Source organism: Actinia tenebrosa, unplaced genomic scaffold, assembly GCF_029948245.1.
Source record: "Actinia tenebrosa isolate PJP-AT-01 unplaced genomic scaffold, QUT_ActTen_1.0 PGA_scaffold8__29_contigs__length_14323225, whole genome shotgun sequence".
In the NCBI taxonomy this organism is placed as follows: Eukaryota; Metazoa; Cnidaria; class Anthozoa; order Actiniaria; family Actiniidae; genus Actinia; species Actinia tenebrosa.
Window position 1 is genome coordinate 1,821,765 of NW_028292585.1, and position 15,635 is coordinate 1,837,399.

Below are 15,635 nucleotides of genomic sequence, written 5' to 3' on the forward strand. Positions count from 1 at the left end.
AAGGAAAGTAAGTCTGTATATTTATCTATCTCCCTAGTGATAGTCAATACATAATGAGGCATCATTATAATTTGACGTAGCCGCAAATGTAAAAATACATTTTTCTATATTTTCTAAGTGTAATGAGTTTATCATTAACATGCAGTATAGAATACAAAACTGTTTGAATTTTGCTAAATTTTCCGCATAGAGGACATGCCATACAAGCTTTCCAGTACCTGAGTACTGACAGGTTAAAAATAGCGTCACCTATTTCTTGGAAAACCCTTATCTGAGAACTAGTGAAATATCTGCATTTTTTTCTAGCATGCCATTAGACGTGCGCAAAGACGCGGAACAATGATGGAGAAAGAAAATTAATGTTGCAGAAATTCAGGAGAATCATTCAAATATGAACCGCTTATCCATCTTCTCGTCGTTGATGACCATTGTCTTTATTAATAGTTCCTCGTTTAGAGGTAAGTCTCTCAAAGATAGTTTTTATTTCTCCTGTTTACTGTTTTTAAAGCCGATGTTTGCTATTTCAAAACGAAACCGATTCTCCAGCATTTACTAAAAGGAAACTTAAGTTCGAACTTGAATACGACTTCGTTGTTACATGTAAAGCTTTCTGCATTAATGCAAATAGTGTTTAGACGGTGGTAGTCTAGGTGTTAGAAGCTCCATCTACGGCTTTCTACCTAACCACAAGGTCAGTAAAAGTAATCACTCTTTCGTACAAATTAGTTTTTAAGCGGCCTGTACGACGAAGTAGTTGCTAGGTATTCGCTCATTGTTTACCAACGAAATGTTCTGAAGGTAGCGCTCGATTTTAAAATTCAGCAGAGTTGACATATTTAAGGATTCCGCCACTTTTTTCTTTATTTAATATGATATTTCGAGCAAAGACTTGAATTTACTCAAATTAAAATCGCGTTGTTTTCAGTGAAAATCGACAAAAAATAGTCCTTCCGCTAAACTGACGAAAACCTCGCGACGAAAACGATACATTGAGAAATGTGTCCTTTGATAAAAGTGAATTTTCGATAAACATCCCTAACTAAATTATACTATCCTAACTTATCTAAAACATAATTATCAATTGTTCAGTAAATTTAGATAATTTATACATTTATTAGAAATCTTATGATTATTTTTATCAAAAACTATAAAAATTCACCGATGTTCAGTCTTTGCTTGGATTCCGAAAGTATTTAGTTAATTTCATGATACGAAGTTTAAATAATCTTTTAAAGGTTTAGGGATCTCGTGTCATGATATGAAAACTCAGCAGGGTGAGATATTTTTTTGATAATTCGACAGAAACATGATTCCCTACTGATTTTTCTCAACACCTTGAAATTAACGAGATGAATTTGAGTTAAAGACGAAAAATATTTCAAAATCATTTCGGAAAAAGTGTTTTTCAGCTTTTCAGAAGGGCGCTTATACGTTGTTTCCTTCTATATTGTTTACCATAGGTGTGGTGAAAGGAATTGTTGCTTCTAAGTTTAACAGCTGTTCTATATAAATGTCTTTTTTTATTTTACATTGAAATGAAATTATCATTTCATCTCACATTTCAACTTTCTCGGCGCAAATATTTAGAAATTAACCATGTCGAAGACACGTCTACACATGGTCCGGCGTAGTCTGTATGTAAATTTGTTGAAAATGTCAACTTTCATCTCATATTTCAACTTTCCATTGTAAAAAATTGCCCATACATTTGGAATATTTGCTCTTTTCGGTCTTTTTCCTCTCTTTCCAAAGCAAAAGGTTGTTCTTAAAAGTAAAGTTATATAGCACGAGTAAACTGCGTGACACAACATCCTAAATGACCCTGTAAATCTTCTGTTCTTCGCGAACTACTGTAGTAAGCGTGTTTTCGAGGCTACAAAACCTAAGAAACCATAAGAGGCGAATGTATAGGCCAACAGATAGTATGAGCTTATAAAATCAGCAGAAATACAGTTCTAAATTTTAACAAATTCCTAATATATATATTTAGGCACTGCCTAAAAGCGGAGCTCCCGATACGGAAGTCACAGGGAGAACAATTTGAATGAAACTGAAAGGTAAAAATAAGATCGGGGAAAAAATCTTCAATTATTTTTTATTCGAAATGATAATAATTTCTCCCATAATAAAAACCATGCAGTGAAATTGAATTAAAATGCACTACATCGTTTGTTTTTTTTGTTTTTTTTGCGCGAGTATACTCTCCAACTTAGGAATTTTGTACACAACTTACCACCACCCCCAGGGGCTAGTTTTGCTCTTGGAAGATTCTTCGACAAAAAGTTTTCCAAGGCCGACAGTTTTAGGCTTTGAATCTCTTTTACTTAAAGAAAAACGAAAGCTAACTACAGATAATCCAATACAATGTCAAGTTTAGTGAAATTTACCTCGGATGTCTTTCATTGAGATCGAAAATTAGGACAAATCAAGACCAAAAAACAGACTTGAAAACTGGTTAAGGTGAGCAAAAAATGAGGTTTACTTAAAAAAACAGAGCTTACATTCATCTAAACAGTTGACAAGAACAACTGAGACAAAATAAAAAATAATGCAAAAGGCAATGCAAAATACAAAATGACTCATTTCTTTGGCAGTAAATTGGCGTTTGTAAATGTTTTTGAATATTTTTTAGCTTTTTAGAGTGAAAGTCTGGTAGGTCTTTATACAATAACATCTTTCAACAACACAAATTTAAGCTGATTTTTATAATCATACTTGCTCGAACAGCTTAATAAACAGTTGAATATTTGGTAAAAAATTATATTTCATTTAATGATTAAATAAATTATCCGCGTAGAAAGATATTTAAAAGTCTAGCTTCTTTGTTTTGCCGACTGGACCCCGCGATAGGAGGCGAACAAAGCTTTTTCTTGAACGAAAAACGTACTATAGCTGGTTGAAAACAACCGAATTGTTAAAGATTTACAAAGCTAAATAAAGGACGAATATTTGTTGTAATATGTTCTTCATGTTATATTTCCTCCAGCATTAAAATAAATTAATCTTATCGATAGAAATATAAAAAGTTTTGAGAAAAAGTCTGATTTCTCGATTCGTCGAGAAAAATGCTTTTCAAAAAAAAAAAAAAAAAAAAAAAAAAATATATATATATATATATATATATATATGATTGTTTGCTAAAAAATTTCTGAATTCTTGAAGAACACTTCTTGATCCATCTTTGACTACATGAAAGTGTTTTTTTAATTGTTTTTGGTCTATAACTTGCCCTAAAGCGATTTTTTCTGTGCATTAATTTGAGAGCCGCATTTGTGAGTAGTTTTGCTTTGATATGGGGCTCCGCTATGAATTATATACCAAAATGTTCAGGAAAGCCCGGGGTTTTCAAATCCACTTCTGTTTTTTTTGACAGGTTCTGTTTTATCGCAAGGAGAGACGATTTTCTAGCTTGACCCCGGTTATGTCATGCATTTTCTCTTGTAAAATACATCCAATAGCGTACATTCAACTCAAAAAGTACGGTGTTTTTTCAATAGAATTAAATCTAAACCATATAATACAGTCCGTGAATAGTTGAATTAACTGAATCCACTTCTGTTTTTTGCCTAGATAGTCATTATTTTGAGAAAAGATACAAAAACCGTGTTTTGAGACATAAGTGTATGGGCTCACATGAGGGGGCGTGAGCCCGAAATCGTAGCTGACCGACAGAGCAGAAAAAACGACAAGGCTGCTACTTTCGCAATTTTTTTCTTTATCTCTCATTAATGCTAAAAACGTTTAGTGTTTCATTCGTGTCTCTTGTGCTTTAAACTTTTCACAAAATTCTGCTAACCTCGAGCAATTCTCAGCGAGGTACTAGCGAAAATGTTAGTTTTTGTGCTGATCAAAATATCATCTCTCTCAACGTTCAGGGCGTTATATCTCAAATACGCATTCCTTAAATTTCCTCAAATTTTGGTATTTTGTTAATCAGCCCCAAAAGAGCCTGTTTATAAAATATAAAGTTTATTAACGCATAAACGTCGAAAGTAGAACCCGTTTTTCTGCCTTTTCAGCTGACCAAATGTTAACAGATTTTTTCTGATGCGGCGCAAATATTTTGAAAGTCAACCATGTCGACGACACGTCTACACATGTTCCTGCGTAGTCTGTATGTAAATTTGTTGAAAATGTCAACTTTCATGAAAGGATTCAGTTAGAAATTGTCAAAATTTATAGTCAGTACTTAAAACTTAATAACATGTCTTTCATGTTGTTTTTGTTAATATAGTATCTTGGTCACGCCAGAGTAAGGCACCCAATTTTTGTGTATAGTAGACGTGTTGTAATAGAAAGCTAGTATTTCTAAATTCTTGGAAATTCTTGCTCAAATGCACGCATGCTCAAACTTTGTTATCTACGAAAATATCATTCTCGTGACACTAGGGAAAAACGCTTGCGCATGCGTGCATTTCAGCACGTTTTCTAAGAATTTTGAAGAGTTTGAGTGAGAAAATATATGTTTGTTCTCCGAGTATACAAAAAAGTTCGAGAGTATACTTTTGTCAGACCAAGATAATGTATTAACAAACACAATATGAAAGAGTTAGCCTTAAGTTTCAAGCATGGACACTAAGTTTTGGCATTTTGTGAATTCAAATTTATCAGGCATGTTTGAAAGTCAAATTTACTTATGTTTTGACTAATTTGCATACGGATTCAGAGCATGCGCAGACGTTTTTCACTCGTGCCCATCCCGCGTACCCAGAGCCTTTATTTCTTACAGCGCATGCTCGACGAAATAAAAGGGCCTAGAAAAGTCTCTCGTACCCAGAGCTCTTCGGCTTAAAAACTCCATTGACCGGAAGCCAGATTCTGCCTATTTCGCACATATGTATTACACTACGGTGGCCCATAACTGTCACTGCAAATCAAAATTCTCACGGCACTACAAAAAATATTCACCGCAAAATGACCAATTGTCACGGCACTACACAATATTTCACGGCAAAATAACAAATTCCCATGGCACTACACAATTTCACTCACGGCAAAATACAGTGAAACCCCTCTATACCGGACCCTCAGTATGCCGGAATTCTTTATAAACAGGACAAAAGTTTTGGTCCGGAAATTTTTCCCATATATCTTTTGTAAAATAAACCTCAGTAAACCGGAACCTCTCTATTCCGTAAATTCCGATAATTTCGGTACCAAACGCTATTTGACAATAGAATTCAACCCCGCTAGTCCGGAAGAACGTACCTTCGTTTCGGAACTACCGTCACTAGCGTATTTGCGGGTGTATAAATTGGGTCTACAGAGACAACTTCTAAACTCACAAAATCATTGAAATTTTTCTTTAAATAGTAAATCTTGTTCACAAATAGACATTATAAAGACTAATTAATTGTTTTCAGTATATAAATGTTCAAACAGATTGCATAAGGAAGGTTCAATAGTGTCGAGAAACACTAAAGATCGAACGGTTCGCGAAGTCGCGGCCGCCATGTTTTTTCATGTCACATGGCTTTGGGGTCCTTCCCATTCCATTTTACCGGGGATTTTGTTCAGATCGTATTTAGAATGTTTTTTCTTGGCGTTCTTTTGAAAAAAGATAAGAAATTTGCTTAGTTTTTGATCTTACTGTTGATATTTTTACTTCAACTTTCGTTTACGTGTTTGTTTATACTGACGCCAAACGTTTAGACACAAACATATTTTCAATAGGTGTGATATCGCACCTATTCAAATCGAAAACAAAAGTAATTTGCAAAAACCTCAGTATAACGGAACCCTTGCTATACCAGAATATTTTATCGGTCCCAGCACTGTCCGGTATAGAGGGGTTTTACTGACACAAAGCCGCGGCATAGGGAACCCAATGTTTAAGATGACGGGGTACAATATTGTCGACAAAATCTTCCTCACCCCTGTGGCCCCCAGTGACGCGTGATTGAATGGCGCCATTTTGTACTATTTGTGGCAATGAATTAGAAAAGAAAGATCATTTTTGCACACGATGTGGAAAAGGTGAGATTCTTAAATTCAATTTCATTAATTTGAATTATTTTTTCACTCGTATTATAAACTGCTTCGAAACAACTAATTTTTTGGAAATATGCTGACTTATAAGCGGCTTTGTGTATATTTTGCCGTGAGTGAAATTGTGTAGTGTCGCAAAGATTGGTCATTTTGCCGTGAAATATTGTGTAGTGCCGTGACAATTGGTCATTTTGCGGTGAATATTTTTTTGTAGTGCCGTGTCCTTTGCTTGTAGCATGCTGACGACGGGGCTGACAACTACATTATTGACTTATACCTTCCTTTCCTTCAAGTCAGGAAGGCAGTATTTTACTAGTTCATGTGATAAAAGCCTAAGACAATGCTCTTTAAATTGTTTGTGACAAGCTGTATTAATTATGTTTGCACAACAGAAAATTCATAAAAGTGAGGAAGAATATATATATATATTAGATTATAATCAGGGCGATTACAAAAATCTTTTGAAATAAATCATTGGTTAAATGGCAGAACAGACCGCTTTATTTAAACATTATGATAGCAAGATTAATTCCTTGGGATCATGAATCAGTATTATTATTCTTATTTTCTTTCAGCCAGTAAGGATTAAACCTAATCCACTGTTTTCCCCTTACTGAATCACCATTTTGTATCGAAATTAATTTTTAATTCCGGTGTCATCCTTTGTTTTCTTGAGAACCAATCACGAGGTCGGATTATGCCATAGCCCTTGTTCTTCACCGCAGGCCAGAAGAAACACAGACTCTGGGTACGAGAATTACAATCTCGTACCCAGAGCCCTTATTTCTTACTGCGCATGCTCGACGAAATAATTGGGCTCTGGAAAACTCCAATATTTCCTGTGCTGTGATTGATTCTCGAGAACAAAGGAAGATACCGGAAGTAAAAATTACAGTACAGGGAAAATAAACAAGATGGCGTCTCGAATTAAGTACACCAAAAAAGCCTGTAGGGCCGGATTCTAAAAGTTTTGCCGGTTTTGTAATGGAAATTGTATTGATGTCCATCCATTAAATATTTTCGGAGTTAATTTAACTGAAAACCATCTTCAAAACCTAATTTTCGAAGCGCAAATTCACATGCTCGTTGAACATCGTCCGCCATTTTGAATTTACCTAGTCTGTCATAATGCGCATGTGCGAGAAACCCAGAATCTGGGTCTTCCGGTTTGGAGTTTTCCACAGCCCAATTATTTCGTAGAGCATGCGCAGTAAGAAATAAGGGCTCTGGGTAAGAGATTGACGAGAATTAGAGCTTATTTATTTCGTCGAGCATGCGCAGTAAGAAGTAAAGGCTCTGGGTTTTTCTACTGGTTTATTGTTTCCATTGAATTTTCCCCAAATAGATGTATCGTTTACATCTATTATCGTTTGAGGTATGGTATTTACGTCGAAGCATCCTGGCCATATTCTTGTACATGCGCAGTCAATGTCACAGAAAGTGTCAAGTTCTATTGTTGAAAACAATAGCTTACTTGTATTTGATACGCGTATTTATACATGTATTTTGTATTTTAAGCGTACAATTCAGCTCGTGTTCTAGGAAATTAACTTGAAAAGAGCTTCTGTCCAAAAATTTGTATTGTATTATTACTTGCAAGATCTTACTTTGCTCACGGCAAAACTTTCTTTGTTCACGGCAGATCTTACTTTGCTCACGGCAAAACTTTCTTTGATCACGGCAAATCTTTCTTTACTATAAAATTTATTAAAAGTTCAGGATTCCTGTGTTCCTAGTACAGGAATCAAAATGGCGGATGAAACAAATGAGAAATCAACACTTGAGTCTTTGTTTTATGGAGGATACAACTAAAAGGAAAAGCTTTATATGTTAGAAATCCAACACCAGATGAACACGAGTCTGAGAACACTCAAAAGAAAGCTGAAAAAGTATAAATTTCAGAGGAACATGGTCGAATTCAACCACCAGGAATTAAGAAATGCTATACTGTCAGTCATGGATGGTCCTGGATGTTGTATTTGGTTACCGTAGTGTTTGGCATGCTCATGCTTATTGTCGAGGTTACAGATGGCAGAGTCTATAGAATCTTGAGTCAGATCTTGGTGCTTCTTGTTTAGACATCGGCAATTCAATCGCTATTAACTCTGCAAGAACTGAGAACTGAGAACTGAGTGCAGTTTCGCCCATGCAGTTTGACAGGTTGACCGGCACGAGTGGTGCTGTGCAGCCAGGCACCATCTAGTCTGTGTTATGAGAGAGAAAATTAATGTTTTTACAGACTAAGCTAGACATCAGTTTTCTAATTACTATTTCTTATCGTATGAAAACAAGGTAAAGAACGATCAATTAGTTATCAAAAATACCGAGATAAGATTTCAGTAAGGCTACAATCACGCACAAGTTTAGATAATGGATGCTTTGAATTTACAAGTAAACCTTTTAGCTTCTCCCATTAGCATGTACACCTCTGGTTACGCCCTACACACTCTTTACCCCTTGTCATGCTATATGTCATATGATACCACAGCATTGACTGAAACCCTATATCCATCTATCAGACTGTATAATACACATTTGTAGCCCGAATTGATATACTCAAAATAAAGCCCTATTTCGCAACCACAAAGGAACAGAAATCATTACACCCCGTTGCTTAGTTATTTTAGCACTATTCTTTTAAATCTTATTATAGAAGGGTTCCTCGTAGACCTTTCTATACATTTACAATATATTCATAAATTAACTTTAGTTTAAGCTATGTTTAGTTCTAAGATTTTTCACTCGTATTATTCACACTTAGGAATTTACTATTTCCATTAGCAAATCAAATCTCAGCGATAATATCATATTGATTGTAGAATGACACCTGTCATAAAGTTATTATAAATAGAGCTCATGTAATTAGTTTAAGTCAGAATAGAACAGAGAGTCAGAGATAGTAGAATAAAGATCCCGTAGCTCGTACAGAGAGCGGTCGTCCCATAACATCTGTGTTAACACAGGAAACCCGCAGTTTCTTCCTTTTCCATGCGAAATAGATCAAAAATCAACCAAAACTAGGCTCGCATGAAAGTTTTTATGCGCAAAGTAAGTTTTGCCGCTTTGTTGTGTCAAAAAAAATATTACCGAGAAAGCAGGAAAAAAAATTCCGGGAAAAAAATTGTTTCCCCGTGAAAAAAGAAAGTTTTGCCCTGAAAAAAGAAAGTTTTGCCCTGAAAAAAGAAAGTTTTGCCGTGGCACTTATAGGCCACCGTAGATTTCATTTACCAAAAAAAACTAAAATTTAGACTGGCAATAAAAGGAATACCTCGAATTTTACCAATGTCTGAAACAACAACTGGGTGGATCTAGATCAAGGTACGATTGACTTAAAAATCGAAATGGAAGTTTGAATCATTTTTTATTTTCTCACAGGGATTACAGAGGCTACGACAACGGTCGGTGCTACCACTCCAACACCTGGATATACTACAGTTGCATCAACTAACACTACGCCATCTGTACCAGATGGAAGTAGGAACAACACCATAAGATTCACCAAGAAACCACCAAACCCACTGGTCGTTGTTATCGGACAAAACAGCACGAACGTCACCCTGACATGGGAGTTTGACTTCACTGACTGTAATTGTGTTGTTATAGACTCGGTCAGAATCATAAGGTATCGAAAAAATGATGAAACACTTACGAAGAAAGAGATTGGATTCTTTAATTCTAGCAATGGCAAGATAAAAACGGAAGTGTCCAAATTTCAGCTTCACGTCGGTTTAAACGAATCATCTCGTCAGGGATATGTATATTTCATCTTGAATGACATCACGAAGCAAGGGTACAATTTGGATAACAGCACAGTTGATGTTCTCTTGAATAACTCGGTGTATGTCTTTAGAATTGAAATTGCTTTTTCGCAAGCGAACGGGATAACAAAGACAGTGAACGACTCTGTCGACCTTCGAGTTCTTGATGAGATACGACCTACTGTGAATGCAACAGTACCAACCACATCTCCAAAAACTACCGCAATACCAACAGCGACAGTATCAGCTGCACCTCTCACTAGTACAACTGTATCAGCCGAACCTCTCAGTAGTATATTTGTATCAGCTGCAACATTCATTAGTGAAACTGTATCAGCCGAACTACTCATTAGTACAACTGTATCCGATGCACCACTCAGTAGTACATTTGTATCAGCCGAACCTCTCAGTAGTAGATTTGTGTCAGCTGGACCACTCAGTAGTACAACTGTATCAGCCAAACCTCTCAGTAGTACATTTGTATCAGCCGCGCCTCTCAGTAGTACAACTGTATCAGCGGAACCAATCAGTAATACAATTGTAATGGACTCACAACTCAGTAGTACAGGTGTATCAGCCGCACTTCTCAGTAGTACAACTGTATCAGCCTCACCTCTCAGTAGTACATGTGTATCGGCCGAACGACTCAGTAGTACAACTGTATCAGCCGCACCACTCAATAGTACAACTGTATCAGCCAAACTTCTCAGTAGTACAGGTGTATCGGCCGAACAACTCAGTAGTACCACTGTATCAGACAAACCTCTCAGTAGTACAGGTGTATCGGCCGAACCACTCAGTAGTACAACTGTATCAGACAAACCTCTCAGTAGTACAACTGTATCAGCCGCACCACTCAGTAGTACAACTGTATCAGCCGCACCACTCAGTAGTACAACTGTATCAGCCAAACTTCTCAGTAGTACAGGTTTATCGGCCGAACCACTCAGTAGTACAACTGTATCAGCCACACCTCTCAGTAGTACAATTATATCAGCCGCACCACTCAGTAGTACAATTGTATCAGCCGAACAACTCAGTAGTACAGGTGTATCGGCCGAACCACTCAGTAGTACAACTGTATCAGCCGAACCACTCAGTGGTGCAACTGTATCAAGTGCAGTACTCTGTAGTACAAGTGTATCGGCGGCACCTCTCAGTAGTACAACTGTATCAGCCGCACCACTCCGTATTACAACTGTATCAGCCAAACCTCTCAGTAGTGCAATTGTATCAGCCGCACCACTCAGTAGTACAACTGTATCAGCCAAACCTCTCAGTAGTACAACCATATCAGCCGCACCACTCAGTAGTACAACTGTATCAGCCGCACCTCTTAGTAGTACAACTGTATCAAGCGACGTACTCAGTAGTACAACTGTATCAGCCGCACCACTCAGTAGTACAACTGTATCAGCCTGCACCTCTCAGTAGTACAACTGTATCAGCTGCACCTCTCAGTAGTGCAACTGTATCAAGTGCAGTTCTCAGTAGTACAAGTGTATCGGCGGCACCTCTCAGTAGTACAACTGTATCAGCCGTACCACTCCGTATTACAACTGCATCAGCCAAACCTCTCAGTAGTACAATTGTATCACCCGCACCACTCAGTAGTACAACTGTATCAGCCAAACCTCTCAGTAGTACAACCGTATCAGCCGCACCACTCAGTAGTACAACTGTATCAGCCGCACCTCTCAGTAGTACAACTGTATCAAGCAAAGTACTCAGTAGTACAACTGTATCAGCCGCACCACTCAGTAGTACAACTGTATCAGCCGCACCACTCAGTAGTACAACTGTATCAGCCTCACCTCTCAGTAGTACAACTGTATCAGCTGCACCTCTCAGTAGTACAACTGTAATAGCCGCACCACTCAGTAGTACAACTGTATCAGCCAAATCACTCAGTAGTACAGGTGTATCGGCCGAACCACTCAGTAGAACAACTGTATCAGCCAAACCTCTCAGTAGTACAGTTGTATCAGCCGCACCACTCAGTAGTACAACTGTATCAGCCAAACCTCTCAGTAGTACAGGTGTATCGGCCGAACCACTCAGTAGTACAACTGTATCAGCCACACCTCTCAGTAGTACAATTATATCAGCCGCACCACTCAGTAGTACAACTGTATCAGCCAAACTTCTCAGTAGTACAGGTGTATCGGACGAACCACTCAGTAGTACAAATGTATCAGTGGAACCACTAAGTAGTGCAACTGTATCAAGTGCAGTACTCAGTATTACAAGTGTACTGGCGGCACCTGTCAGTAGTACAACTGTATCAGCCACACCACTCCGTATTACAACTGTATCAGCCAAACCTCTCAGTAGTACGATTGTATCAGCCGCACCACTCAGTAGTACATTTGTATCAGTCGAACCTCTCAGTAGTACATTTGTATCAGCCGAACCTTTCAGTAGTACATTTGTATCAGCCGCATCACTCAGTAGTACAAGTATATCAGCCGCATCACTCAGTAGTACAACTGTATCAGCCGCTTCACTCAGTAGTTCAGCTGTGTCAGCCGAACCTCTCAGTATTACAGGTGTATCAGACTCACCAATTAGTAGTACAACCGTATCAGCCGAACCTCTCAGTAGTGCAACTGTATCAAGCGAAGTACTCAGTAGTGCAACTGTATCAAGCGCAGTACTCAGCAGCACAAGTATATCAGCCGCACCTCTCAGTAGTACAACTGTATCAGATGCACCAATGAGCAGTACAACTGTATCAGCCGAACCACTCAGCAGTACAACTGTAACAGCGGAACCACTCAGTAGTGCAACTGTATCAAGCGCAGTACTCAGTAGTACAACTGTATCAGCCGCACCACTCAGTAGTACAACTGTAATAGCCGAACCACTCAGTAGTACAACTGTATCAGGGGAACCACTCAGTAGTACATTTGTAATGGCCTCACAACTCAGTAGTACAACTGTATACGCTGAACCACTCAGTAGTACATTGTTATCAGACCAAGCTCTCAGTAGTACATTTATATCAGCCGAACCTCTCAGTAGTACATTTGTATCGGCCGCATCACTCAGTAGTACAACTGTATCAGCCGCATCACTCAGTAGTACATCTGTATCAGCTGCGCCACTCGGTAGTACATTTGTATCAGTCGAACCTCTCAGTAGTATATTTGTATCAGCCGAACCTTTCAGTAGTACATTTGTATCAGCCGCATCACTCAGTAGTACAACTATATCAGCCGCATCACTCAGTAGTACAACTGTATCAGCCGCTTCACTCAGTAGTACAACTGTGTCAGCCGAACCTCTTAGTATTACAGGTGTATCAGACTCACCAATTAGTAGTACAACCGTATTAGCCGAACCACTCAGTAGTGCAACTGTATCAAGCGAAGTACTCAGTAGTGCAACTGTATCAAGCGCAGTACTCAGCAGCACAAGTATATCAGCCTCACCTCTCAGTAGTACAACTGTATCAGATGCACCAATGAGCAGTACAACTGTATCAGCCGAACCACTCAGCAGTACAACTGTAACAGCGGAACCACTCAGTAGTGCAACTGTATCAAGCGCAGTACTCAGTAGTACAACTGTATCAGCCGCACCACTCAGTAGTACAACTGTATTAGCCGAACCACTCAGTAGTACAACTGTATCAGCCGAACCACTCAGTAGTACAATTGTAATGGACTCACAACTCAGTAGTACAACTGTATCCGCTGAACCACTCAGCAGTACATTTGTATCAGCCGTACCACTCAGTAGTACAACTATATCAGCCGAACCACTCAGTAGTATAACTGTATCAGCCGAACCTTTCAGTAGTACATTTGTATCAGCTGCATCACTCAGTAGTACAACTGTATCAGCCGAACATCTCAGTAGTACAAGTGTATCAGCCGAACCTATCAGTAGTACATTTGTATCAGCTTCATCACTCAGTAGTACAACTGTATCAGCCGCATCACTCAGTAGTACAACTGTATCAGCCGCATCACTCAGTAGTACAACTGTGTCAGCCGAACCACTCAGTAGTGCAACTGTATCAAGCGAAGTACTCAGTACTGCAACTGTATCAAACGCAGTACTCAGCAGTACGAGTATATCAGCCTCACCTCTTAGTAGTACAACTGTATCAGATGCACCAATTAGTAGTACAACTGTATCAGACGCACCAATTAGTAGTACAACTGTATCAGCCGAACCCCTCAGTAGTACAACTGTAACAGCGGAACCACTCAGTAGTGCAACTGTATCAAGCTCAGTATTCAGTAGTACAACTGTATCAGCCACACCAGTCAGTAGTACAACTATATCAGCCAAACCTCTCAGTAGTACAGGTGTATCGGCCGAATCACTCAGTAGTACAACTGTATCAGCCAAACCTCTCAGTAGTACATGTGTATCGGCCGAACCACTCAGTAGTACAACTGTATCAGCCAAACCTCTCAGTAGTACAGGTGTATCGGCCGAACCTCTCAGTGGTACAACTGTATCAGCCAAACCTCTCATCAGTACAACTGTATCAGCGGAACCACTCAGTAGTGCAACTGTATCAAGCGCAGTACTCAGTAGTACAAGTGTATCGGCCGCATCACTCAGTAGTACAACTATATCTGCCGAACCTCTCAGTAGTACATTTTTATCAGCCGCATCACTCGGTAGTACAACTGTATCAGCCGCACCACTCAGTAGTACAACTGTATCAGCCGAACCACTCAGTAGTACATTTGTATCAGCCGAACCTCTCAGTAGTACATTTATATCAGCCGAGCCTCTCAGTAGTACAACTGTATCAGCAGCATCACTCGGTAGTACAAATGTATCAGCCGCATCACTCAGTAGTACATCTGTATCAGCCGCGCCACTCAGTAGTACATTTGTATCAGCCGAACCTCGCAGTAGTACATTGGTATCAGCCACACCTTTCAGTAGTACATTTGTATCAGCCGCATCACTCAGTAGTACAACTATATCAGACGCATCACTCAGTAGTACAACTGTATCAGCCGCATCACTCAGTAGTACAACTGTATCAGCCGCATCACTCAGTAGTACAACTGTGTCAGACGAACCACTCAGTAGTGCAACTGTATCAAACGCATTACTCAGTAGTACAAGTGTATCGGACGCACCTCTCAGTAGTACAACTGTATCAGCCGCACCACTCAATAGTACAACTGTATCAGACAAACTTCTCAGTAGTACAGGTGTATCGGCCGAACAACTCAGTAGTACCACTGTATCAGACAAACCTCTCAGTAGTACAGGTGTATCGGCCGAACCACTCAGTAGTACAACTGTATCAGACAAACCTCTCAGTAGTACAACTGTATGTGGCAAACCACTTAGTAGTACAATTGTAATGGCGTCACAACTCAGTAGTACAACTATATTCGCCGCACCTCTCAGTAGTACAACTGTATCAGTCGGACCTCTCAGTAGTTCAACTGTATCAGGTGAACCACTCAGTAGTACATCTCTACAAGCCGCACCCTTTATTAGTACAAGTGGACTAGGTGCTAGTGTTACAACACCAACCATTTCTATTGCTACCAGTACAAAGTCTTGGATTACCGAATTGTCAAAAGGTAATGATAGTTAAATTTTTATTCTTTATCTTTATAATATTTTGGAAAAGAATTTGATAAATTAAAATAATTTTATTGACCAAAGCAAAGATCGAGACCCTAAAATTAATTCCTATTTTTAGAGTTTAAGCATTGTGTATATTTAGGTTGTGGGTATGGGACCTTTGACAAGTACTTTTTTGAATGAAAAGACAAAAATAATCTAGTTAATAAAGTAATGTTAGTTAGTAAAGTACTTTTTTGCAGTTATTTAATTTTGCAAATTGAAATAAAATCTATATCAAAACGAAATCGGTTTAAAAAGCCAGTGAAGTATATT

General features: G+C 38.6%; 1 protein-coding gene across 1 annotated transcript in view; it reads left to right on the forward strand.

Annotated features, from left to right (window-relative positions):
- Positions 1 to 308: 308 nt before the first annotated feature.
- The window catches only part of LOC116294362 (uncharacterized), a 70,050-nt gene continuing 54,723 nt past the window's right edge, over positions 309 to 15,635 (forward strand). The window contains exons 1-3 of the mRNA XM_089023970.1: positions 309 to 458; positions 9,364 to 11,179; positions 11,226 to 15,316. Of these exons, the coding sequence (XP_088880096.1) occupies positions 392 to 458; positions 9,364 to 11,179; positions 11,226 to 15,316 (5,974 nt within the window). The 5' untranslated portion in view covers positions 309 to 391. The remainder of the gene's footprint in view (positions 459 to 9,363; positions 11,180 to 11,225; positions 15,317 to 15,635) is intronic.